The 26590-nt window shown below is 48.8% G+C and overlaps 2 protein-coding genes and 1 non-coding gene across 9 annotated transcripts; 1 reads left to right on the top strand and 2 right to left on the bottom strand.

Moving 5' to 3' along the window:
* Window positions 1–4231: 4231 nt before the first annotated feature.
* Window positions 4232–5326, top strand: OST4 (oligosaccharyltransferase complex subunit 4, non-catalytic). Its single transcript, XM_066266728.1, has 3 exons — window positions 4232–4237; window positions 4363–4500; window positions 5091–5326. Exon 2 carries the CDS (start codon window positions 4364–4366, stop codon window positions 4475–4477), a length of 114 nt encoding a protein of 37 aa, XP_066122825.1. The 5' UTR covers window positions 4232–4237; window position 4363; the 3' UTR covers window positions 4478–4500; window positions 5091–5326.
* Window positions 5327–5454: 128 nt separating this feature from the next.
* On the bottom strand, window positions 5455–26518 carry AGBL5 (AGBL carboxypeptidase 5). 7 transcript variants are annotated; one of them, XR_010730256.1, is made up of 18 exons: window positions 26460–26517; window positions 26013–26153; window positions 25211–25293; window positions 23615–23872; window positions 23239–23410; window positions 22754–22917; window positions 22037–22214; window positions 21595–21773; window positions 20425–20881; window positions 19776–19945; window positions 19323–19458; window positions 18505–18707; window positions 17655–17869; window positions 8461–8616; window positions 6978–7090; window positions 6643–6689; window positions 6072–6202; window positions 5601–5721 (listed from the first exon to the last, which is right to left on the bottom strand). XR_010730256.1 is itself a non-coding variant. In XM_066266721.1 (17 exons), the coding sequence occupies exons 1-17, from the start codon at window positions 26484–26486 to the stop codon at window positions 6154–6156; spliced, it is 2748 nt and encodes a 915-aa protein (XP_066122818.1). In that variant the 5' UTR covers window positions 26487–26517; the 3' UTR covers window positions 5579–6153. The 7 variants fall into 7 exon arrangements, 6 of the variants coding, with proteins under 6 accessions (XP_066122819.1, XP_066122821.1, XP_066122820.1 ...); XM_066266721.1 differs by having other exon boundaries at window positions 5579–6202; XM_066266722.1 differs by lacking the exons at window positions 6072–6202; window positions 6643–6689 and having other exon boundaries at window positions 5455–5721; window positions 26460–26518.
* On the bottom strand, window positions 25881–25969 carry TRNAY-GUA (transfer RNA tyrosine (anticodon GUA)). Its single transcript is given in 2 exon segments — window positions 25881–25916; window positions 25933–25969. It is a non-coding gene; the product is annotated as a tRNA-Tyr (tRNA).
* Window positions 26519–26590: the final 72 nt, after the last annotated feature.

Raw genomic sequence — 26590 nt, 5'->3', positions numbered from 1 at the left:
GGGTAGGAGGAGGGGGAAGACAGAGCACTGCTGGGGAAGTCAGAGAAGAGCTGTTGGAAGAGCGAGGACCCGAACAGTGCTAAGGTAAGAAAGTGAAGAACAGACAGGAGGGGAGAGGTTTCAGGTTGGGAAAAGTGGTCTGCCTCAGTTTCCTCATCTGTAACATGGGTATAATAATGGTACCCTCCTTCCTAGGTCTGTGAAGACTAAGTTCATACATAAAAAGCATTTAGAATCATGCCTGGCATGTGGTAAATGCTCAGACACGTTAGCTCTTATTTGTGTCAAGAGGTGGCACAGAAAGAGAAGTTGATTGTGGAAAAATTAGGGAGAGACTCAGATGATGGCTGATTAAGAGCTTGGATTACAAGGTTTTGAGTAGGGGATCAATAGGCATACAGAAAGAAGACGCTGTCAGCAAGAGCAATGGGCAGGGTGTCAGGCAAGGGTGCTGCTTGTAGCTCCTCCTCTAAGTAGTGTTATCACTTTGAGCAAGTCCCGTGACTCCACTGGAAGTCCGCTGTATAAGGCCCCTTCCAAATTCTACATTGCAGTGATGCAGATGTGACAGGGAAGGCTGTGCCCACTTGCTTAATACCTGGGTAACAAGGGAGACACTGGAGGAGATTCCAGGGTTCTAACCATGATGGATAAGATGAGAAGAGGAGCAGGTTTGAGGAAAGAAAGATGATCTTAGTTTAAACATTCAGACATCTCTCTTTATTATGCCTCACAGATGTTGCCTTTTTCACAAATTGAAATTTTTTACAAATTTACTTTCAGCGAAAAGATTATGACTTGCTTTCTTGCTGTGATCTGGAACCAAACCCACAGTATCTAAGATGTGCCTGTACTGAGTTTAAGATGAGAGTAACACATCTCAATGGAAATAAATGTCCAGGAGATGATTAGAAATATGAGTTTTAATTCTGGGAATCATCCACAGGACCATAATTGAAAGCCATGAGAGGATGCCACCAAATCTTCAATGTGACTCTGAGTGATCTGCCTCTGATGTCCCATAACCCAGAATGGGATCCTGAGGGTTGAGAGCAATGTAATGAAAAGACAGGATGGTCAAAGTAAGCACTGGAACCACCAGAAATGGAAGTCTGTGGCTGCCCCTTAGAGGAATGGGGATCAACACACAGGGAGACCAGAAGGAAATGGTCCTAGGAGGTCCTGATTTCAAAGTTGCTGCCAGTGGAAGGCTGCAGCTTTGTTGCTGGTCTCAGCATCAGTTCTAGACCCTGGACCTGGCAGGAAGCCAACCCAGTTCCCCTCTAGGTTGCCCTGGCTAATGCTGTGGGTTTTCTTTTTCTGTTCTTTCCCCTCTTCTCTCCCTTCAGGGGGCCTCTGGCAATCTGAGGAGTCACCCAGCTATCTCATCATTGCCCAATTGTCACTCATTCCTTTGCCCGCCCCCTTACATTTAAAAATCTGTTATATTTTAAGTTTGACAAGTCAGAAATATTGGCTTTTAAATGCAATTGCAGGAGGCTGCATATCAGTCCTGTAATTAGAGGCCAAGACCTATGGGCTGACATGAATGTTTGTGAAATCTCATAGAAATCAGCGGCTCTGGATTTACTGATGAGAATTCCTGGGTTCACTGGGGAAGCCTGAGGTGTTGGGCAAGTATGCTGCAATGGAGACTAAGGTTAGAGGGAACACAGTGGTGGCTGTGGTGGTGGTATTGACATAGCCAGATTTCCAAAGCAACTGGAATTCCTGAGAGCAAAATAGGCTAAGACCCTGGGACACAATCACATTAACCACAAAGATTAAGCTACATATGTGCCCCCCTCTAGGTCTCCCCCACCCCCAGGATGAGCCTTTGCCTGTCTCATCTCCCACATACTCTTCCACCCAAGCTTTTTTCAAGCTTTATCAGTTCTTAGCAGAGTCTAGTTTTGTCCTGGAGGCCATTTATTTCAGTTCCTCCAGGCACTAGGCCAAATGACCCACTGAGGGCTGATAAAGTCTCACTGACCTAGGCACAGGAAGTTCTGGGAAATGAAGGACATTTCCGGATGGCTCTAAAATAAATCCTTTTCCCCTTGTCCCTGACCCAGGACAACCTACTGAGTCCACAGTCTGACATGGAGTATGGAATAGAGAAAAGAGAATCAGGTGGCACTCTCTCTAACCAGTTGTAGAACTCTGATCAAATCAATTACCCTCTGGGTCTGTTTCCTTCTTTATAAAATGATCCTGAAGACACCTTCCGCTCTGACAGTCTAGGAAGTTTTATACCTGGCTCAGCTGGTTTTAGGACAGCCTTGAAAATCTGAAGCACCTCATGTCATTTGCAGTCTTGAAAATCTGCTTTCCAGGGTCTAGTTCTGTTCCAACGGTAGATCTAAGGTCTGGTTGGACTTGAGTCTGGTTCAAATTTCCAGGAGATATGAAGCATAATGTGTGTAATCCTTTAAGACCTAGACCTTCAGCCTGACCAGGCGGTGCACAGTGGATAGAGCATCGGACTGGGATGCGGAGAAAACAGGTTTGAGACCCCCGAGGTTGCCAGCTTGAGTGCGGGCTCATCTGATTTGAGCAAAGCTTACCAGCTTGTACCCAAGCTCACTAGCTTGAGCAACGGGCAACCCATAATCAAGGCACTTATGAGAAAGCAATCAATGAACAGCTAAGGTGTCACAACGAAAAACTAATGATTGATGCTTCTCATCTCTTTCCGTTCCTGTCTGTCTGTCCCTATCTATCCCTCTCTCTGACTCTGTCTCTGTAAAAAAACAAACAAACAAAAAAAACGACCTAGACCTTCATTCTCCCAGAGCAGAGCTGGGAATAGACTAATCACTGAGGGGCACATGAGGAAGTACATTCTGGGGTTTCAAGGTTATGTAGAGGGCACATGGGCTTGGGATTCTAAATAGGAAACTTCTGAGAAATACTGGGATTGGGTGAGGGCTGGGGTGAGTCAGGAGGCCAGGGGAACAGATACTAAAGGCAGAGATTGAGTTTAGGAGTCACTGAGCTGGAGCATGGACAAACTGCTGATGGTCCTAAGCCAAGGAAGCCTACTTTGAGCTAGTGCACCCTAGCTCACTGTACACAGAGGCAGCAAGTTGGTCCCCTGACCCAGCTGTTCTAGCCCCATAACAGCTCCTGTAGTTTCTTTTGGCTAAAAGAAGCAGAAGCATCCCCTGAGCTCTGGGCCCCCTCTACCGCAAACCAACTGGCTTCCATTACCCCTGACAGCTCCAGAGCAACGACCCAGCCCCCAGCCCCAGACTGGCTCAGTGCCGTTCCCTTTTATGGTGAAGCTAAGAAAAAGCAAGGAGTGAGGGGGGAGTAGGTTCTGGCCGGGCAAAGGACTGTAGAGCCCCAGAGTGCCTCTCCTCTCACAGAAAGGACATCTACCCACAATCATCTGTCTTCTTTCTTCTCTGTGATCCACTCTGATCCGAACCCATGACCCCTCTTGCTTATCCCAGCCCTTCCTCCTCCCTCCCCACCCTCACATCCGGGGGGTGATTTCCCACTTGGCGGAGGTCCCACAGTTTAGGTTTAGATTTCGGGAGGGTCCGCCTCATTTCCGACGCCTACCTCCGGGGATGGGGTGGTGGGAGGGAGCTAGGGCAAGGGAGGCACTGGTCTGATCATAGGCTTGATCGTTCTATTTGTCGGATGTGGGGCACAAAGGCTGGTTCCGAGGAGACAGGCACCCAGTCGCCCAAGCCCTGTCTCTATTCTGTACCGCCTCTTATCCCTTTCCCCTCTGTCAAGGCTAGGGAGGGGATCCTGAGGGCAGGGCTCAAAGGAAGCACCTGGTTGGGCCGGGCCGGGAAGCGAAGGGTGGGCAAAAGCACGGAGGGTCGGGACAGGAAAGGGGGGTCGGAATCTAAGGTCAGGCCGAGCCTCCCGCCCAGCCCTGCTGCCGCAACCTCAATCTAGCGCACCCCTCGGCTCCGGAGAGCCGCTCACAGCGGTGTTAACCACATCCCCCGCCGCGCCAGCTGCAACCAGCTGTGACCAGCTGCGCGGCGCGGCCAGACGCACGCCGTCCCTCTGCGGCTCCACTCGAGAGCCCGCCCCTTGGAAGCGCGCTGGGAGAGCAGGCGAGACGGCGGGGCTAGAGAGACTGATCCTGCCGAGCCGCATGACCGGAAGTGCCCGGCCTAAGACTGAGCTGGAGAACAAACTTCCGGTTCTGGTCTCCTAACTCGAGCTAGTTCACAGTGCGTCGCGGTGTGTGCTGAGCCCAGTTGGTCAGGTGAGAGGCACGCAGGCACGGTTCACAGCCCATCTGGCGGTGGCTGTACCAGAAGAGCGAGGACCGGTCCCGGTGTGGGCAAGAAATGTGCCGGCCCGAGGCTCAGTCCGTCCTCTTCTCCGTAGGATGATTACAGACGTGCAGCTCGCCATCTTCGCCAACATGCTGGGCGTGTCGCTTTTCCTGCTTGTCGTTCTTTATCACTACGTGGCCGTCAACAATCCCAAGAAGCAGGAATGACAGTAGCGCTTGCTCCGTCCCAGGTAACCGTCTGGGGCTGCAGCGCCCAGCTCCAGGAGAGTGGAGTGGCGAGGCCGCGCCAGGGCCTGCAGGGTTTGAAACTTCAAATCAGAAAGTGTCGGGCTAAGCATGATACAGTCCAGAACTGGGCTCCTTTATCCGCACTGAGAAGGGAGTGTCATGTAGTGTCTTGTCCCTCTTAAACTGTTTTCTGGTAGAATGGGAGTGGCCTTCCTAATTCCCTTCAGTCCCCAATTATATGTGGTCCTCAGATGCCCAAGTTGGGGGAATGGGTACAAGGAGGCACTGACATCCTTAGGAATGAAGGTACTAAGGATGCCATCCACGGATGAGGATTTGAGCTCTTTACTTAAATAATCCTCCTTTTCAAGGCCATTTAGACTTATTTAGACACATTTTTGTGTGTGTGAGGGGTTGTAGACCCAAGTCAGAAAAGGGGGGGGGCTGAAAGGCTTGGAAACTAACCCCTCAGTGTGGGTCAAAATGTAAAGGGAGGGGGGGAGAGGCTAGATGGGAGTTGATTTTTGAAAAATTTCCCCAGAGGAAAGCTGCAGCATTTTCCTTACCGTAAGTCTTTCCCCCTCTTTTCTAGGGTTCCAGGACATAGTCTGAGGCAAGATGGAGGGTGTGAGGGGCCTTCACACTTCACTTCATCCTTTCTACCCATCACAGCATATAAAGCAACTACACCTGGATTTTTCCAAACAACTTTTATTTCCTCAAAGTCTTCCTTAACCCTATGGAACAAGAAGTTGCCACTGAGTAGGGCCCAGTATAGGGGCTGCTTTCCTTTCTACTCTCTCCCTCAATATAAAAATATAGACTTTTTTTGTGGTCCCAAAATTTTGTGCTGTGGAGGGAGGGAAGGGGTGGCACAGTCCCTGCTTCGTCCTGTCTCAAGGTGATGCTCTGCGATGCCTCAGAACAGTGTGGCTGGCATTCCAAGGAGTTCGGGTTGTCACAGGGAATCAGCAGCTGAAGGAGGGAACTAGCACATTTCTCACTGGATTCCCCATCTTGTGGCTATATCCTGGGCATGAAGGTCAAGGCATCAGACCCGGGGAGAAACAGTGAATGGGGGAGATTTCGGGACAAAACAAACCTCAGGTTGGCCCAAGGGACCCCCGCTGTAGTAAGTCCGAGACTGGGAGTCAGATAGACTGCAGGAAATAGGAGAAAAGGCAGGGGCAGAGTGGGGCCTTGGGGGCCCAGCCTGAGGCAGCCTGCAACAGAGAAGAATCAGGGTTGTGAAGTCTGCCTCTTTTCTGGTCTGTTAGCCAGGGGCTGGGGGGAGAGAGGTGAGATGGGTAAGGATAGGCAGGTTGAGTATTGCAGTGGTCTGATGCTGGAACCAGCCAGCTCCTAGGCCTTAGACCCTAATGGTTGTTTCTTATTCATTGGAGTGAAGACTGAGGCCATGAAGGGAAAAAAATCAGGGATAGATTCTTCAAGTACATTTAGTCTTTTGGGGGCCAAAGGGAGTAGGGAAGGAAGAAAATGAACCTGAATGGCAGAAATAGGAATGAGGGGGTAGAAATGAGGGTGGGGTGAGGGACTGGACCCCAGTGCTCACCCTGGTGCAGAACAGGGTCCTGGCTCCGGCTCACTGCTTTCCCTGGTCTGTGGGATAGGGGATGTGGGGCCTGAAGAGCCTCTCATCCCTCTGCGAGTCGGCGGTGAGCCCCGGCCCAACCTGGGCCTAGCCTGTGGACAGGGAGTGGGCTAAGAGGCTGGGTTCTTCCACGAATATTTTTGCTTCCAGAGTTTTTATGAATAAGGGTATAGTTTAGTGGTTAACATAGGTACTGGGACCTTTAATTCCTGGGCACTGTCCCTGGCTGAAAGGGTAAGGCAGGATAACAGAACTCTTGGGTTCAATTTATATACTCTGAGTCTTACTTAACTGGGAGAGGCAAAATGATCCACTGTTTAACCTCCATGGCTATCCAAGCTATCCTATGGCCAAGATCTGTCTGAGTAGAGAAGTACTGTGTAGAAAGATTTGGAGGGTTGATCTTCTTAAGAGCCGCCTGTGCCAGACCAGTTTAAGCATCACCCATCCAGTCACCTGCCTATACCCAACTTTAGCCAACCTAGTATGGGGATCTAGACTGAATAGGAATTGTCACTTCCAGATGTGTTACCTGGGGAATCCGGGACCCCTCCTGGCGGGAACTCGCCTCGGGCAGGTCTGGGCAGAAAGAGAGGAGAAGCTAAGGGCTGGGGCAGACAAAACCAAAGCTAGCAGCTGAGGTTGGGGTGTATCCAGCAGGGATATGGGGTTGGAAGCAAGCAAAAAACCTGGTTGCAGGGGATGGGGACAATGGACAGACGGGCACTCAGACACCAGAGCAGCTCTGATACGGTTGCAGAGGGGTCGGAGGAGGGTAAAGCAGAACTGGGTGTTTTTCCCTCCTACATTTGTTGGGCTCTGCCAGAGTTGTTATGCTGGGGAGAGGGGAAGACCTAAAAATGTTACCTGTAATCGAGTCCTGATACAGGGGATCTGAGGTGCAGGTCCTAGTAGGCTTTTTCCGATCACCATGACAGCCTCTGGCTTGTCCCCTGAGGACAGGACTGAGCAGCTGTTCCCTGTGGAACAAAGGGAACTGATATCAGGGTGTAGGAGCCATGGAGATGAAGAGGTAAACTTCCTTAAGTCAAGGTTGCTCAATACTGGCAATATTGACATTTTGGGCTGGATAATTTGTGCCATTGTAGGATGTTTAGCACTAGATGGCTTTTCTTCCTCTGTTCCCTCCCCATTTGTAACAACCAAATTGTCTCCAGACATTGCCAAATGACTTGGGGTGATGGGTGGTTGCCCTTGGTTGAGAAGCTTGGCATGCTGTAATCTGGTCCAAAGGGTGGCGCAAGTCAGCTTGAATCAGAACTCACTCAAGCTGAACTATGTGAATTATAGGCCTTAGAGCAGGGATCGGGAACCTATGGCTCGCGAGCCAGATGTGGCTCTTTTGATGGCTGCATCTGGCTCACAGACAAATCTTTAATAAAAAAAATAATGTTAAAAATATAAAACATTCTCATGTATCACAATCCATTCATTTCCTACCACTCATGTTCATGGCTGTGGGTGGCTGGAGCCAATCACAGCTGTGCTCCGGGACAACACCAAATTTTTATTGGATAATGCGTAACATACTCAGGTCATTGTATGGCTTTCATGGAATTACATTTTAAAATATGTGGTGTTCATGGCTCTCTCAGCCAAAAAGGTTCCCGACCCCTGCCTTAGAGTCTATTCCAAATATGTGAGCATTTAAGGATCAAGTCAGCAACACTGAAGACAGGTAGGTTGAGGGCCACCCAATGATGAGAGTTAACAGATTAGGAGTAGCAGTCTCTGAGGGAAGTACAAGATGCTGGACCAGAGTTTTAGAAATCATTCCTGTCTAGTCCTTCACACAGCTTGGATATAACAATGAGAGCAGACAGCCCAGGTTTTATGTGGATGATACGATCATGCATTTGCAGTGACGACGGGAAAGGTCTATGTTTGTTTGTTTGTTCATTCTGCAGTTTTTTCTAAAGTTGCCCAGCTCCTGGAGTCAGGGAGCTTGAATAGGTAGCAGGTAGGAAAAGTCTTGAGGTTCCTCAACTATAAAAGTGATGATTAAATGAGATAATGTGCTCAGAACAGTGGCTACTATATAGTAAAAACCCGCTAAATGGTATTTTATTACACAAAGACATTCATTAAATTCCAGCTTCCTGTACAAAGGCATGGGTGTTAGTGGTTTAGGATAATCCATGAAAATAACGGATGCCCTTGGTCTAGAGTGGCCTATATTATTACATCAAGTCAAGAAGGAAGTCCAGGTCAGGTGGCAACAGAGTTGCAAGGAATTCTTCAGGCTCAGTCCGGAGCCTGGTCTACGCCCTCCGTGGTAAGGAAGGAAGGAGGCTGGTCAACCTAGATTTCAGTAGCCATAGGTACAGACCTGATAGACTGAGTGACCTGGGCAGTAGGCAGGAGCCCATGGGGCATGAGGCTGCTGGAATAGAACTGGCAGGAGTTGGGGACGGGGCCAGGCTGCTTCGAGTAGGGCGATGGGTCAGTGACTGCTGTCGCCGTCTTCTGTCCTGGCTTCGGGGCTCTGAGTAGGACACAAGCAGATAAAAGGGCAGATAAGGGAGCGGGCACTGTCACTCCACTGCCCCACTGGCTCTCCTTGGTCAGAGATGCCTGTTTTCAAGCTTGTCATCATCTCAGCATCCCTTGTCTGAAGTATATCTAAGATGAGTAGAAAGACCTCTAATACTTAATCGAGTTACCCAGTTCTCAGCAAGCCCTCATCCTGCTTCACCTCTAAGCTAACCAGCTTACCCTGGCAAAGGAGTTACTAAGCTTGGCTTCTAAAATGGCTTTCCTCCGTTCTCTTCTTACCTCCAACTGCTCCTCTTCAACTCCTTTTCCTGCCCCTTAACTGGTGGTGTTCCCCCAGTTCTATGCTTGGTCCTCTCCTGCTCAGCATACTTGAAACTCCCAAATCTCCCTCTAGCCCTTCATTCTGAGCTGCAGTTCTCCTTGTCCACTGGCCATTTCTACTGGACTGTCTTTTATGACCCAAACCACATTCATTTTCTCCCACCCTCCCTATTTCATGAAGAATCTGCTAGAAACCTTATCTTTGGACTTTTCCCTCACATTTAGATTTGTGTTTAACCAAATCTGGACAATTCTACCTCTGCCTTCATTTGAATTCCTTCTTTATTCTCTCTTGCCATTCATTGCCAGTGTCCAGATACAGGTCTTTAGCTCATTCAGGCTTTTGGAAAAAATTCCCCACTGGTGTCTCTCTTTACAACCCATCCTTTACACAGGTGCCAGAAACTTATTCTAAAACACAGACCTGATCAAAAATCATTTTGGCTCAGACAAAGGGGAGATACTGAAGGTCATTTAAAGGATAGTCTAAACCAGGGGTCCCCAAACTACGGCCCGCGGGCCACATGCAGCCCCCTGAGGCCATTTATCCAGCTCCCGCCGCACTTCCGGAAGGGGTACCTCTTTCATTGGTGGTCAGTGAGAGGATCACATTGACCATCTCATTAGCCAAAAGCAGGCCCATAGTTCCCGTTGAAATACTGGTCAGTTTGTTGACTTAAATTTACTTGTTCTTTATTTTAAATATTGTATTTGTTCCTGTTTTGTTTTCTTACTTTAAAATAAGATATGTGCAGTGTGCATAGGGATTTGTTCATAGTTTTTTTTTTATAGTCCGGCCCTCCAATGGTCTGAGGGACAGTGAACTGGCCCCCTGTGTAAAAAGTTTGGGGACCCCTGGTCTAAACCTTTGTACATAGCATTCAAAGTCCTGCCTACTGTGTTTCTGGACTATGCATCCTCAGCAGGATGCTGACTTGATCCTTTATACCCTCTGCTACAACCCGTAGGGCTACTAGCTGTGTGGTTCCTCTGCAATGTCTGTTTCCTGGTGAAACCTTGAGTATCTTACATGTCCCATCTCAACTGTCACCTCTGGGAGGTCTTGACCATGATGGGTAGAATTGTTCTCTTTTCTTTATACTTTGTTCATTTGGCTAGTAATTGTGTATGGTTTCTGTAGCATATACTAAGTACTTAATAAATGTTTGCTGATATTCTAATTAGAACTTGAGTCTCTTGAGGGTAGGGACCTTCTCTAATAATATATATCCCAGTGCCTGTAAAACATTTTAATAAGCATTTTGTTTACCGGAATAGCAGACACGCTACAGACTGAGCTGGCTTAAGAATCCCTAAGGGCATATGGTTATACTCTACGGGGCAGCTCTCTCTGGTATTACAGTTCTGAAAGGTGGTTCTCCACTGACATAAATGGTGACTAGATGGGGCAGGGTGGCTTTTAGGTTTGGCAGTTCCTTCGTCATCACAGGGGGATAGCAGGTGCCAAATGCTCTCAAACTGAGTGAGCTAGTAACATTCATGGAGCTGAATTCAGTGCAGGTTCCAGAATGCCAGGATGCTTTGACACCTAACAAAGCAACATGATAGGTGTGAAAAGCCTCCAACTTAGGAAGTAGGTGACAATAACTTCATATTGTCTACCTGCACTGAGTAGTAGCCACAGTAACAAGGCTACTTCTGGGAGGTCCCAAATCAAAATTTTTTTAAAAAAAATTGATATTTACATGGATATGGATTAGAAGAAAGGGAGAGATCTCAGGATGGAAACTACTGTAGCTTTGAGTTTGCTGAGATGCTGCATACCAATTAAGAGTCCAAGACCATAGCCAAGAGTCAAAAACAACCAAATTAGGGGACTAGTAAGAGCTGGTACAGCAATGCCAACAAGACAATAGAAGCCACAGACTCAAGGCCATGGTCAGATAACTCAAAACATTACCCACCATCCATGACTTAGAGATGCTGTAGAGCCCAGACTTGGGTAATTCTTTGGTTAAAATAGGGATGTCACCATGATGTCCAAGTGACAGCACACAGTAGGCAGAAATAATGAACTTGATAGAGGGGAAAACCGCGGGTTTCTAGATGGCCTGAGAAATCTCCACACACAGAGCATGTTGAAAATACATTAAGGGATGAAGCCTCAGCCACTCTAGGAAAGGATGAGAGAAAACAAGCAAGAGTGGGCGAACGCCTTCAGGATGTCTGTAGGATCTAGTAAGAAACTGATGGGCCCTGGCTGGGTAGCTCAGCTGGTTAGAGCATCCTCCCGAAGCACAGAGGCTGCCGGTCTGATCCCCAGTCAGGGCACATACAGGAGCAGATTGATGTTCCTGTCTCTCCCTCTCTTGCTAAAATTGATAAACAATTTTTAAAAATTATATGTACTGACCAGGCAGGTGGTGCTACAGTGGATAGAGCGTTGGACTAGGATGCCGAGGACCCAGGTTTGAGACTCCAAGTTCGCCAGCTTGAGTACGGGCTCATCTGGTTTGAGCAAAAGTTCACCAACTTGGACCCAAGGTCGCTGGCTCGAGCAAGGGGTCACTCGGTCTGCTGAAGGCCCATGGTCAAGGCACATATGAGAAAGCAATCAATGAACAACTAAGGTGTCACAACGAAAAACTGATGATTGATGCTTCTCATCTCTCTCCATTCCTGTCTATCCCTCTCTCTGACTCTCTGTCTCTGTAAAAAAAAAAAAAGATAGTTTAAGATCTAGCCAGGCCTGCCTATAAATTTGGCAACGTAAGCACACAGCCGTTTCTCATATTTTGGCTGTTGGCCCACTCAGTCCCACTGAGACAAGAATCAAATGGAGGAGCACTCTTATTATTTCTTGGTTCTGAGCTACAGAAATGGCAGTTTAAGGCTGAGTACAAGAGTGATGGGTGATCAGCTCTGTGTCCAGAGGTGAGATGGTGTTTTATGGTAATCAGCTATAGGGTCCATTTTGGCAGTGGCATGATAGTCCTGGGGCAAAGGTCTCAGGAAGTCAGATTGCCCTCACTGCATGTATTAGAATGGATCTTCTAAGGCCTCAATATAGAGGGGCAGTTATGTGACTTGTGCCTAGGTCCTGCATTATCCCCCCAAACAGCTTTGGAACTACCCGTGAATGTAGCACCCTAGATCTTATTTAATCCCTGGGAGGACTGCAGACCTGCTGTATGCCCTCTGAGGGCTGGGAAGGTGAGACAAGCATTCATTCAGCTCCCAACTTGCCTTTTATTAGTTCAGCAAATATTTGTTGATCATTTAATAAGAGCCATGCACGGTGCCAGGTGATAAGGGAATAAATAGATGTGTTAGGAGACATTTCCTGTCATCAAGTAAGTTTTAATCTATTTAACATGAAACTTTTGTTTGCAGTGGAAAAAGTAAAAGTGATGATGCCAGAGGCACTTTCCTGTGTCCTTTGACTCGTGTCCTTTGACTTCTCAAAGGAACTTCTACTCTCTATTGGACCTTTTTATCTTCTCTACCAAATGCTGCCTGTCAGCTGAGCCAAGGCACCAGAGGCAGGAAAGGGTTTAGTATAGTTAACTATAAAACGGATTTAAGTGCCAGAGTTGGGAGGAATGAGAGCAGCGGTGGCCGCACAACAGCTGAAGACTTTACATTTAAGTCCCTTGTCTTTTACCCCAGTATCCCTCTGGGTTATCCGTCCTGCCCAGAGGGCCAGGGCATATGGTTCAGTTACTGAGACTATTGCCTGAATCCAGGACCAGGACTAATATGAAGTGAGTGAGGCATCTAGGGCGTACCATGTAAGGAGGCCCTTGCCTGACCCTGAGAGCAAGTGCCTTCCTAAACTGTGTGTCCTGAGCACCTGGCTGGCTTCCCCTTTTCCTTGCCCTGTTTTTGTCGGGGTTTTTTAAATTCATTTTAGAGGAGAAAGAGAGAGAGAGAGAGAGAGAGAGAAGGGGGGGAGGAGCAGGAAGCTTCAACTCCCATATGTACCTTGACCGGCAAGCCCAGGGTTTTGAACCGGCAACCTCAGCATTCCAGGTCAACGCTTTATCCACTGCACCACCACAGGTCAGGCCGTTTTTTTCCCCAATACATAACCAACAGAAGAAGCTGGTTTGCCTCTCCTTTTCCCAGGCTCTCCTTTTTTTTTTTTTTTTTTTTTGCATTTTTCTGAAGCTGGAAACAGGGAGAGACAGACAGACTCCCGCATGCGCCCGACCGGGATCCACCCGGCACGCCCACCAGGGGGCCACGCTCTGCCCACCAGGGGGCGATGCTCTGCCCATCCTGGGCGTCGCCATGTTGCGACCAGAGCCACTCTAGCGCCTGGGGCAGAGGCCACAGAGCCATCCCCAGCGCCCGGGCCATCTTTGCTCCAATGGAGCCTTGGCTGCAGGAGGGGAAGAGAGAGACAGAGAGGAAGGTGCGGCGGAGGGGTGGAGAAGCAAATGGGCGCTTCTCCTATGTGCCCTGGCCGGGAATCGAACCCGGGTCCTCCGCACGCTAGGCCGACGCTCTACCGCTGAGCCAACCGGCCAGGGCCGCCCAGGCTCTCCTTTAAGCTCTGTCCCCACCTGCTTTTGCACCAGTATTTCACAGACTTTTGACTTCCCTCCATCTGTATCAGACATTGCCCAAAACCACTCCTTCCTCCTCCCCTGAAAGAGCTGCTGCTATTGCTGTCTGCGCTTCTGAGCCAGTGACAGGAACCTGCCCACAGGCCTGGGCAGGTGGTACTCACAGCCTATTGTGAGCTAGGGAGGAGGTAGAGGTCCTGGCACTACGGTCAGGGTGCTGGGAGCCAGGGCTCTGAGTAGAGACTTCCAGCCTCCTGCCCCAGGAACATTCCTGTTCACCCCAAGTTAGTTACCTCTTGGCTTTCTAAAATGTCATCCCCAGCCTCTAAGGACAGAATCTGTCAGACTAATTCCCTGCCTTAAGCTTCTGGCTTGGCTACCTAGATCTTTTCTGAAATTTTCTGAATCGCCCAATCTCATATTTTGTTCTAGCCAATAAAGGATACTCACCAATTAAATATATAGTTAAAAGTGATATAATATTTATACAATCAGTGTAAATTTTTTTATAAATAACTTCACAAGACAAAAAACAATCCATAGTCAAATCACAATCCCATTTTGGGGTTTGGAAAGTATAGGTGCTTTATAATTAGATCTCAACGAGCTGTGTTCTTCCTGTCTTGGAAGACCAAGTTTGTCTAGCTGTGGCAGAGGGCAAGGAGCCAGATGTGTGAAATGTCACAAAGCTCCAGTACAGACAGGTCACATTTAGACAAAGAAGTGGTTCCAAGGCTGGAAGATGCCAAGTCCAGACACCACGGTCTGCATTACAGGTCCCTTTCTCACACCAGAGCCAGTCTCCCATCTTGGAGTTGTATCAGGGACTTGAAGAGATGAAGCAGCAAAAACTGCAGCACCAGCAAATGCCCAAGAGAACATAGGAGGCAAGAATCCCTTCCAGCTCTTCACAGTATTTCTGGGTTGGTATTATTAGCAACCTTCTTGGTCCCTTTATTTTAGAGACATAGTTTCTTAGCTCTTACAAATATTTATTGAAGTCCCTGAGATGTCTCTACTCAAATTAGCTTTCTTTTTTCTACATCTAAGCTCAACCACCTATGGGAAGATAGCTTCTTACTTGGTTTTACCTGCACCTGTATGTGGGTGACTCCTAGATCCAACTCTGATGTCACCTTTTCTCCAGTTTGGCCCTTTTTCTGCTTGTAGGACATCTCCATATAGATAGTCCATGACATCCAAGAATATCTAAGTCAGAGAAACTCATCACTTTTTCTTCAACAATGTCTCAGTTTCTTTAGCTTATAGCCCTGAATCTCTCTTAGTTATCTCTCTCCATCATCACTGAGTACTGCCACTTCCATTTCTAATAGTATATTTATCTCTCCAGACCTGGTACAGGCACTAGTCTTCTCATGTATAAACTACTTCAAGGACCATTCCCTCCCCTCCCCTGCCTGATACATACAGTTTAGATAGCTCTCTTAACATGTCTTTTGTTTCCATCATTCTCAGAAGCATATTATGTCTTGCTAATGCATAATCTTTGGGTTTTTGTTTTGTTTTTGCGACAGAGTGATAGGGACAGACAGACAGGAAGGGAGAGAGATGGGAAGTATCAATTCTTTGTTGCGGCTCCTTAATCTCCTTAGTTGTTCATTGACTGCTTTCTCATACGTGCCTTGATGGGGGGGGGGGCTACAGCAGACTGCAGACTGAGTAACCTCTTGCTCAAGCCAGCGACCTTGGGCTCAAGCTGGTGAGCCTTGCTCAAACCAGATGAGCCCGCGCTCAAGCTGCTGACCTCCGGGTCTCAAACCTGGGTCCTCAGCGCCCCAGTCCGATGCTCCATCCACTGCGCCACCGCCTGGTCAAGCACATCTTTGTTTTGTTTTGTTTTTATAAGCTATTTTATATTTTTTTGTTTTGTTTTGTTTTTACAGAGAGAGAGTCAGAGAGAGGGATAGGTAGGGACAGACAGGAACGGAGAGAGATGAGAAGCATCTATCGTCAGTTTTTCGTTGCGACACCTTAGTTGTTCATTGATTGCTTTCTCATATGTGCCTTGACCATGGGGCTACACCAGACCGAGTAACCCCTTGCTCGAGCCAGTGACCTTAGGTCCAAGCTGGTGAGCCTTGCTCAAACCAGATGAGCCCGCACTCAAGCTGGTGACCTTGGGGTCTCGAACCTGGGTCCTCCACATCCCAGTCCGACGCTCTATCCACTGTGCCACCGCCTGGTCAGGCACATCTTTGTTCTTAAGACAATTCTTTCTCCCACCTCTCTTCACCTGACTTTCGTGGTAAAGGGCACTGGGCCAGCTAGTACCCTTGCTTTAGGTCCTCTCTCTGCAACAGCTCTGGTGCTGGCTCTCATTCTCTTCTCTGCGTGTTTTTTTGTCAAATCATATACCAACCACCACCCGTTCTTCAAAACAATTTCTCAGCTAAACCTTCTTGAACTAATTACCCTTGTGTCTATCTGACAGTGGCTCTCCAAGTCCCCTGCAATGTGTGTGTACTTTCATGCTGTGTTTATTGTCCTTTCTTCCTATTAAGTTTCAGATCAGCCAACTAGGACTTACTTTGTACTGACATGCCTATTTCCTATTAGTTATGTGGGGAAGTAACAAAGAAAGACAATTCATGTCCCTCACTCAAGAGCTTAATGTAGCTCCTGCAGTGGAAGGGGAAGAGGGAGGATGTTTAAAACTGCCTGGAATCCTCCAGTGAGCCTAGAATAGGCTCCTTCCCATTTCCCTTCTGTAGAAAAGGAAGAATTTATGATGGATGCTGATATTCCTTGTAGGAACCATGAGTTATGAGAAAAAAAATTGTCCCATTTTAAGATGGGAAACTTAAGTATACCAGGGCATGAAAAGACATAGTGTGAATAACTCTTGCCACTTAACAGCTGTGCCATCTTGGACCAGTCACTCCTAACAGCCTCAATTTTCTCATCGGAGAAATGAAAGCGTGATCCCTCCCACAGGCATCTTGTAAGGATTAAATGAAATATATATGTGATACTATTCTATTCACTGTTTAATATTACTTAAATATAAGGCATTATTATTACTTTAATGCTGTCCTTCCAACACAGTATGCAAAAGTGTTCTTTTCCAATGAAGACAAAATCTCAAAGAATAAGACTTGGACTATAAGCAGAGGTAACTATGATGCATGTCAGGGACTGAAGACTATACTGGTCAAAGCTGGGAAGGACCACTGCTCTCTCCTCTGTGGCTACTCTAACTAGCGCAGTCAGATTCCACAGCAGTGACCCAGTACATGTTTGGTTTGCACCAAAAGCTCTGATACAGGCTGACGAACAGGAAAGGGCTAACAAAGATGAGTGCATCTTGAAGACCAGCAAAATTCTTCCAGCTTCTAAGTCTCCATACTTGGCAAGACTTCTGTAGCCCAGAAGCCACATACAATATTCAATATGCTTTGTGGTTTAGTGTACTTTCAGAAGTGGCACTGCGACAGTCCCCCCACCCCCCACCCCCAGTCTGGGTCACTCCCAAGAAATGGCTCCGTGGTCCTTTCATCTTCATTTTCCATAGCAGTCCAACTGTTTCTGGTATACATTTTGACCCAGAATCGCTTATCAGGCAGGGTCTCATCAGGCCAAACTCGGGATACTAATGTAAAGTTGAGCAATTGTGGCCACTGCTGGAAGGGGCGAGACTATTGTTTGTAAGCCTACAACAGAATATTTCATTTTTCTTTGGAAAAATTGGAATCTTTTTAACACTTTGAGTATGCTCTGAAGCCAGGAACAGTCTCAGCTCTTAAGGCCTTGGATAGGATTCTCCACTATTCTACAGTGCTGCAGTTTGGATTTTGAGGGCATTCTCTTATACTGCCTCCAACAAGACAGCCTGACACTGTCCTCGGAGGCTCCATGTTTCTGTGTGGTCGTGCTTCAACTAGTGTTTTAGCCTTAGAAACACCCCTGCCTCCCAACATACGCTGAAGCTCCGATCCCCATGACCCCCACCTGTGCCAGCCACACGCAATCCTGCTCTGGAGCTCAGGCCGCAGGGAACACCAAGGTCGCAGGAGAAGCTGCAGATACTGCTAAACTAATTTTATTGATTCACACCCTTGGTCCCAGTTCAAGTGTATATTTTTTCAAGCTCACTTCCCCCAACAATGCCCCAAACAGCTGAACACCTGTTGCAGGGGCTCCCAGACTAGCTTACCTCTCACGGGGCCCAGCACCCGGTGGCTGACCTTCTGGGTGCTGGAGCCCAGGCCTGGCAGCCCCGCAGGCCGACTGCCGTGGAAAGGAAAGCTGGGGGAGCTCTTCATCTGTGGAGAGTTTTGTTGGCTGCTGCTGCTACCACCAGCACTTGTGCCAGTGCTAAAACTCCGCGTGCGGCTCAGGGTATTTTCAGAGCAGGAAACCGGCAAACCGCTGCAAAGAAGCAGATGCCAGATAACCAAGGGCCAGGGAGGCTGTGTCCCTGATCCTTCCCCATGGTCTGATTCTCAGTAAAGCTTCACCTCTGGGATGAAAAGGCATAGGGACTCATCCCAAGGGAGAAGGGAGGAATTCTTGTTCACGTCTGAGGTGTCTAACCTGGGGCATACCAGCTGATCTCAGAATGCCTAGAAGCCCTTGTCACACATACACGCTCCTGCAGAAAACATACCAAGAGCCACAAGGGCCATCCCTGGGCAGCTTAAACTCCCAGTAAATTCCTCCCTATTGCCTTGGTGCTGGCCTTTGGACCCCTGGGTCAGTTATTCACAACCACTGGAAGCTGAGCCCTGACCCCACCCCAATTATATTTTATTTTGGGCAGGGCTCTGGAGCATGGAATCCCCTAGCCTGATTTTCACATATATAGGATGTAGCTCCAGGTAAAAAGGGAAGAGGATCCCATTCTCAACAAATGAGCTAATCTTATGAATTTCAATTTACCCTGAAAATATTTACCACATGGTCCTTTTGTAGGTAGGAAAGGAACACAGATCCTTGAGAATTCCTTGCTCTAGAGCCCTGTTCCACCCTCAGACCCTTTCTCCCTCCCACCCTGCTGGTCTTACTTGTTAGTTTTGGGTGGAGTTCGAGAGCCTCTCTTCTTGTTGACACCCACATTCACAGTGCTGCTCAGGCCTCGAATGCTACGCACATGTTTTAGCATCCAGGCCCGAAGGTTTGTGAGGCTGCTGTGCTCAGACAGCACGATTCGGGGCCACGGATTGCATTCTGCCATGTCCAGAGCTGCAATGGCCATAGCTCGTCCCACCTGTGAGGGAGTCCAGTTTGGATCAGCCTCTCGGTCTTCCAACCAAGGCTGCTGTGTTGGGGTGGGGTGCACAGCACAGTGGAAGGGAAAGTGAGGCCAGGCCTGTTTGTTCAATGGGTACTTTAACTTTTGTGCCCAGGCTGTGCATCATAAGTGGCTTAAGAGCTGCTCCCTAAACCACTGTTCATTTGGGGGCTCTCATTCATTGTGACCTGGGGCAAGTGATGTTTGGATCTCTTCTGTAACCCACAGCTGTTTCTACTCCTCTTATGCCCAGGACACCAGGGATCATCAAGACCACTGTAGAGAGGGTGCTGTTAGCCCAGGAGTGAACTAACCCAATAGAAGAAAGACAAGCTCAAAGCAAAAAATATGACTCAGAAGTACTAGGGCATTTTCTGTGGCAGAGGGTCAGAAATAGTGCCCATTTCTCCTCCCAGTACTATTACAGTCAGAGGCCTGCTCCTAGGAACTGAGGAAAAGAACCACAGTGGTGAGATGGCGGTAGTAGTGAGCCTCTCTTCAGAGGACCTCAGAGCTAGGCAGCAGGACTGAAGGCCTTTCCAGACTTTGAGGTTCTCCTTTTCCCCACCCAGTTATCCCATGTATTCATACCTGCTCAAACAACTCCACAGTGTATCTGGAGGGGAAAGCCGGCGGGGGTGGGGGGCTGGCACGCCCGTTGTCATGGCAGGCGGCTGGGATGCTGTTTACTGAGCGTCCAGTGTTGTAGTTGCATTCAAGTGTGTAGCTAAGACACAGAGACCTTTATCAGCGCCTTGCTTGCACAGAATCGGGACTTTGGGGACAGTCTAGGCGGCTTAATAAGGTAATTACTTAGAAAACAAATGGACACAAAAAGAAAGTCCTAATTCCTAGCCACCAGCAACTGCCCTTGGCACTGTATCATGTACCAAAGAGGTTCCAAAAACTAGAGCCAATAATGCTAATCATGAACCTGCCTTTTGAGAAGACTTGGGCCATCCCTTGCTGCTCAAACCCCCTAGAGTGGGTACTGCTTTCTTTAGGGAAGCTATTTTATCAACCATACCCCAGTTTGTACCCAACCTGTGGATTATCCCTGAGGCTTTGTAGATTGCAACCCGGCCACTTCCCTCCTTAGACTGGCCGTCTCTGCGGTCTCGGGCATACATGTTCTTCTCTGAGAAATTGCAACCCTGGAAGTCGAAGTGGGCTGAGTTCAAGGAGATGAGCTTTGGATACAGCATATTTTCTACCTGTTTGAGGAAGGAAAAGGCAATTCAGAAGATGGAGAAAGAAGAAATGAGGGCAAGGAAGAGATGGCAAGCATGGAGCCATGTGACTTAGATACCTTCACAACCATCAGCAGTGGACAGCGTTTCTTGAATTCTCACGGAATGTCTGACATTATTTCCGGGTGTTGGAAAGGTGCAATTCTACCTCTTTTTAAGCTCTTAGCTTCTTCTTTCCAATAATGCAAAATTTTCCTTCTCCCCCGGTTTCCCAAACTCTAGAAAAGACTACGATGCCGACAGTTTGACACTCTTTCAAGGTCATGATGTAACAGGCCCCAGTGCCATCCCTTCTTGGCCCTTTGAAGGCTGTTCAGAAGTAGTCCACCTTTTGCAGCCATAGGCCTTCCAGCAAGAAGGTCACCTTCCCTTTGTTCATGGCCTAACTTTTATCTCCTAACCTGTAACACTTCCCACACTCACATGACATTCTGGATTCCTACCTGGGTGCTCTCATCACTAAAGCTGTTTCCATACATGAAGCAGCCTCTTTTGGAAGCATGTCCGTGCAGGTCCACATAGTAAGCAACACCACTCTCTTTGGGTGGAATGGTGTCGGGGGCTGGCTGCTCAACCTCAGTGGACTCTTCTGGCATAATCCACACACTGCTGGTCTCCTGCTCTGCTGGCTTAGTCTGTGGCCAGGCCTCAGAGTCACCCCCATCAGATGAGTGCCCAAGGTGAGCTTCATTTTGGAGATTGTTGGCCTTCTCAAGGTCAAAGAGGGGAGCATCAGAGGGGAGATGGGGACTGTGCTGTTGCGCAGAGGGACTCTGGGAGTTCAGACGGGAGTGCACGTGGTGGTAGAGAAGCACCGCTTTAGCCCCGTAGATGGCTGGGTGCAGGACTGCATCAGGCTTCAGGTACTGACGGTTCAGGTTCACTCCACGCGAGTCGGTGCTGTAAGGAAATGAGTACTGAGGCAGAGTCTAGAGGGCTGGACCAGCAAGGCAGACATTAGCGTAGATGAGAAGAAGGCTATGGGAGACTGACTTTTCAAATGAGACTGAAGTTGCATTAGGGAAGAAAAGACTGAGAATATGCCCTCTCCTTGGTCGGCTATCCTGCAGAGAAAACTAAGGATAGGTCCCAGATGGACCTGTAGTTATTCCATCTCTGCTCCTTCCTGAGAGTGCACTAGATCAGTGGTCCCCAACCTTTTTGGGCCATGGACCGGTTTAATGTCAGAAAATATTTTCATAGACCAGCCTTTAGGGTGGGACAGATAAATGTATCATGTGACCGAGACAAGCGTTAAGAGTGAGTCTTAGACGAATGTACCAGAGGGAATCTGGTCATTTTTTAAAAATAAAACATTGTTCAGACTTAAATATAAATAAAAATGAAATAATGTAAGTTATTTATTCTTTCTCTGCAGACCGGTACCAAATGGCCCACAGACCGGTACCGGTCCACGGCCCAGGGGTTGGGGACCACTGCACTAGATGGGATCTCACTCCTTGGGTCACTGGATGGTTAAAGGGGCTTGCCCTTGTCAGGATGCAAGAGGACTGGGAACATCGGAGAAGGTAGATGAGAGGCTGCTAGTATTTCACTGAGATGCAAGGCATGAGAGGGACAGAACAACCCAGAGAGCTGGGGAGGCTTCTTACCGGTAGTGGCCCCGGGCCACGCCGTCTGGGTTCAACATGGGAATCAGTTTAAAGACAAAGAGGCGACGTAGGGTTTGGGCTCGGGGATCATCAGGTCGAAGGATGAAGTCCAAAAAGCCATTGAAAACAAAGCTAGATGGAGTCTCTCCGGGGTGTACCCTACTGCTTAAGAAGAATATCTGATGTGGAGAAGAGAAAAGTCATTGGGTCAGTTACACTATAGTTCCACTGGAACAGTATTTGGGGGGGGAGGATGAGGCAGGAATAGCCACTGAGTTTCCAGCTGGCCGAGTTTGTAAGTGAAACAGGAGCTGTCACATTTGCCTCAGAATTCAGGCTGAGGTTGAGTCTAAGATGTCTAAAGATAATGTGGCTTTAAGCTATCAACGGTGCCTGGACTAGGAAAAGGTCAGGGTCCTACCTTTATACTATTTCCACTCACCCTCTTGCCTGTGAAATGGAATGGTCGGGGGGTGCTGATATCAGGAAATAGCTGCTCGAGACGGGGCTCTCGATCTTCTCGAAGCCCATGGCAGGAACTGATTGTTAGCAGATCTACACGAAGTCCATCCAGAGAATAGCAAAGGACCTCCCGGTGGTAATAGATGGTATCCAGGGGACTGCAGGGACAAAAGTCTTTAAGCAAGTAGAAATCCCTAAAGTCTTAGCAAGAGGTAGGCCATATCGTGAGCCCAGGATTTGTAGGATCTGGTACTACACCCTAACCATTGGGGGTCTTACAGTCCCTCATAGTGTTAAGGCAGGCTGAGGATTCAGGTGGGTCTGTACTGCCAGAATGCAGAGTACAAGACAGGATGAACTTGTTTTAACTCCAGTTCATGGCTCCCTAGGGTAGATTACTTTGCATAGACAAAGAGAGCTGCCCTCTGTTGGGACAGTAAAAAGGTGTACTGAGCAATGGCAGTGCTAGCTACATTCTGGATAACTGTTGGGAGCTGGGCTATCCTGGGCCTGAACTGGACAGGTGGGTGAGTGGAGTATAGGTGAAGGTATGTTGAGATCAAGGTCACACAGAAATGTATTTGTCAGAGGTACCCAAAGTCCCACATTCTGCACAGAGAAAAGAACTGATGAAGTTTTGGTTCAGAGCTGCTTCTGGTCCAGGACTGTGTGGCAGGAGTAGGAATGGGATTGGCACCTGCTCTGGGTAGGGTGGCTCTCCAGAAAGCGCTGGTCTAGCTGGCTTAGCAAATCCTGGCAGTCACTGTAGGAGAAGGGGTAGCAGAAGGCGAAGAAGGTGGTGGCCCCACGGCCCTCCACGAAACGGTGAACAAAGGATAACACAAACTGCGTCTCTGTCATCTGAGGAGCAGAGGAGGAAGAGGGAGGGGCAACATGCCATCGGTGTCAGAACTAAGATCCTATTGGAGTGAGCAGGAACTGGCCTCACATCCTCATCACATTTACCAGCTTCCCCCCACCCTGAGACTTTCCAAATAACAACCAGCTCCTCTGAGGCTTCCTGAGGCAGGGGCTTATCCTGGATTCCTGTTAGCACTGCAGGGAAAGCTGGTACCAAAGCCTGGTGATCTGCCTGCCTCGTGTTCAGTACCTAGGGTAACTCTTCCCTTCACTCCTCTACTTTCAGCACCCTGGTCTCTTTCCTCCTCATGGGTAACTTACCTCAAAGGTGGGCCGCTCTCGAACACGCTCCCAGCGTGGCCGGGTGGGCAGTGTACGCACAAAGGGGGCCATGCCCTGGGAATACAGCTTGCTCTGCTTGTTCATGTTCATAATATTGATCTTGATGAGTTTCCCTGGACATCCTCCCCGGACACTGAAGTAAAACCATGACCTGAAGGCCAGAGTAGGAGAGACAGGTTATTATATATGACAGGGCTAGAGATGGGATATGTGGGAGAGTAATAAGGAGAGAGGGAGGGAGGAAGGGTAGCATGTCGGTACAAACTGGAAGTCAAAGGGCTAACCGAGCATGGGTGTGCAGACAGGGACATCCCCTCTCTTATCCTTCTTCCACCCTCCATTACTTTCCTCTTACCTGTTCCCATTCTCAAATTCTGTTTCAGCACAGTCTGGTCGAGTCCACACGTTAAACTCATAGTCAGGGCAAGAGGCAGTGCTGCTGGGAGCTAAGGCCCCCGCCGCTACACCTTCCCCATCACTAGCCACAGCTTCCACTTTCTCCACATGGGCTAGGTTCCCTGAATCAAACCGCGAACTGAACAGCAGGCCCCCACAGCGCAGCTCCATGCTGGGGCTGGGAAAGCATCCTCCTGCCCCACTCTGGCCCTGAGAGCTGGGGAAAAGGGGGGAGGGTCAGGGAGGAGAGGGAGGAAAAGTGAAAACAAGGTTTCTGGCCATCTCCAGATAAATGAGAGCTACTCTTACGGAGCGCCCTATGAAGCGAGAAGCTCTCTCCCTGTCAGAAAAGGTAGAAGTGGCCTTCCGGCAAAGGCCAGGAGAAAGCTGTATTCTGTCCCCACACTAAGGGTTATAACTGACCTAAAAGGACTCCATTTTACTACAGCTTGGCTATTCCAAAATGAAATACTCAGTGGCTTAACTAGGTTGAGAAATACTAAGAAATACTAGGAAATACCAGACTCTAAGCTTCTTTGCAGCCTAAAGATTAGAGAATATGAGAGTTCAGATTGCCCAAACCTAGCCAAGATACGCCCGCCACCACACATGGCCATCTTGAAAGACGGGCTAGTCTGGATCTCTGCTTCCGGGATTGACACCCCCCCACCCTCCGCAAAAGAGTGCAAAGAACCAAATGTCTACGTTTAAATGGGCTGCTTCTATCTCCATTCTTCTGTTCTCACAACCACTGAGCAGCCATTCTTCTGTTGCTCCCCTGAGCCCTGGAAAGCCTGGTTCTTCATTTTTTGTTAATACACTATGCCTATTATAGAAGAAAACTAGAAAAGTGTGGACTTTCTCTATTTCTACGCACCTGGGCAGAAGTCCCTTGCTCACCTAGAGACTGCAGCTCAGTTCCAATTAGGGCACGGGTCTGTTCCCACCCCTCTCCAGACCTGTAAGCACTGGAGCCCCTAACTAGGCTACTCTGGTAGTTGTGGGTGAATGATAGGTTTGTCAGTACCCCTTAAAAAGTGGCTAGTCGAGAACCACTTGGGGTTTCTCGACTCTGACTCTGAAGGACCGAGCTTGCCCTGGGCAAGGTGGGTTTGGAGGCGTGGGATGGGTCAGTACAGATTCACAGCAGAGGGAGGATGGGAAGGGTCAGAGGCGAGGCCACCGGAGTTGGGGGTGGACGGGGAAGCCGGGCTGAGGGGTGGAGTGGGAGTCCAGAACGGCCCGGGGCTGAAAGGGCTGAAAAGGGGGTGGCACCGGGGCGGGCGGGGCCCGCACTCTACGCAGAGCCCCTCACCTCTCTCGGGGCCGTTGATCCCGCTCCCTCTCCCGCTAGCGAAGCGCCACCTCGGGCCCCGGCACCCAGGCCCTCTACCCAGGATCCAAACAAAACCGGAGCGCCGCGGTGCCGGGACCCCGCTCTGCCAGGAAACAAGAAGTCTCTCGCCTATTGGCCGTGGGTACAGCTGGCTACCCGCCCAGTAAAGTTCGCTACCATTGGTCAGTGCACAGGGTTCCCTTGCACGTGAGAGGGTACCTGAGCCCCTGCGATTTGGGGACTTGGCCCGCTGGCCAAGCAGAAGGGTTCCGCCAGCGTCTTCCACGGAGAGAGTTAACGGCCTGCCTACCGGGAGGAGGGAAACACAAAGGAACGAAGAAGTAAACTAGGAAAGATTCACCTTTAAAATAAAAGGACAATTTTTAAAACTAATCATTGCCCGCCGTGCTCCTCTGTGTACTACAAGAACTGAACAGGTTCAGTGGATTTCCCGATGGTCATGGATTTTTCCAGTGTGTGGGGGCAAAAAGCGAGTGGAGGATGCGGGCATCGATCCCGCTACCTCTCGCATGCTAAGCGAGCGCTCTACCATTTGAGCTAATCCCCCGGTTGTCACTAGCTGCCTTCCGTTTACCTTACAGGTTGTTGCAAGCTGTTGTTGACCAGTGAACCAACCGAAATTCGGGACAGTTATTTAACAGTGGAACCATGGGCAAAACATTAAGAAATAGGAATAACTACACGTAAGCAAGAATAATAATGCCTTATTTAAATTTAAACACGTGTTAACATCTCTGCATCCACAAGAAAGTTGTATTTAACGTACCCTGACTACTTCTTATATGTTTTACCAAACATAGGAAGTGCTCACGCAAATTCAGCTTGCCTCGAGGTAACTGAATTTGCGGGTTAAAAATATTATAGGAAGTCCTTCGAGCCGGAATCGAACCAGCGACCTAAGGATTGCCACAGTTCATCCACTACAGTCCTCCGCTCTACCAACTGAGCTATCGAAGGCCCCGCTGTTCTTGCGGCCTGCCGATTGCCCTCTAATACTTACTGAGGCCTCGCCACTCCACGTTTTCAGGACGTTCTGGATCCTGGAGCCCACCAGAAACTCACCCAGGCCGAGTCCCCCTAGGTCACACAGAAGAAAGGACGCCGGAGACAGAAGTGCGAGCAAAGGGCCCGTTTCCCAACCCTGGATGAAGGAAACACGGGCAATACACTTCCCTTCCGTTTCCTTGCTTTCTACAAACAACCCCCCCCCACACACACACACACACACACACACACACAGTGGCTTCTGTAGAATTGCAGACGCTTAGAGATCCCGCCCGCAACCCTGAGCTTCTGGGCAGCATCGCCCGGCCCGTCCGGCACGCACGCGTGCTCTACAATTGCAAAGGGCAAGCCCCGTTTGCAAAGCCGAAGACTTGCTTTCGCTCATTTCTGCTCTACATGTCCCTTCGCTTTTTCCCGGGACGCCAAGAAAAAAAAATCTTACTGCTCTGCTGATGTGAAGTACATACATTCATTCAATTAACCAACATTTTGTCAAGTTCCATTTGTCCTGGCTAGGGCGAGAAGGATACCAACCACGGAGCCGGTCGAGGCTTGCAGGCGTTGCGGGACTAG

This window comes from Saccopteryx bilineata, chromosome 3, assembly GCF_036850765.1.
Source record: "Saccopteryx bilineata isolate mSacBil1 chromosome 3, mSacBil1_pri_phased_curated, whole genome shotgun sequence".
In the NCBI taxonomy this organism is placed as follows: domain Eukaryota; kingdom Metazoa; phylum Chordata; class Mammalia; order Chiroptera; family Emballonuridae; genus Saccopteryx; species Saccopteryx bilineata.
The sequence above is the reverse complement of the archived record's forward strand: the minus strand, read 5'-3'. Positions and strand labels throughout refer to the sequence as shown.

What these genes read in the sequence shown, in the direction of transcription:
- AGBL5 (XM_066266721.1), bottom strand. Translation starts at nt 26,486, where the DNA reads ATGTATGTACTTCACATCAGCAGAGCA. An exon ending in GTGGCCCGGGGCCACTACCG is followed by an intron (nt 20,882 to 21,594) that starts GTAAGAAGCCTC and finishes ATTTCCTTACAG; the next exon opens with CACCGACTCGCGTGGAGTGA. An exon ending in GGTGCTGGGCCCCGTGAGAG is followed by an intron (nt 8,617 to 17,654) that starts GTAAGCTAGTCT and finishes TGTCCTACTCAG; the next exon opens with AGCCCCGAAGCCAGGACAGA.
- OST4 (XM_066266728.1), top strand. Translation starts at nt 4,364, where the DNA reads ATGATTACAGACGTGCAGCTCGCCATCTTCGCCAACATGCTGGGCGTG.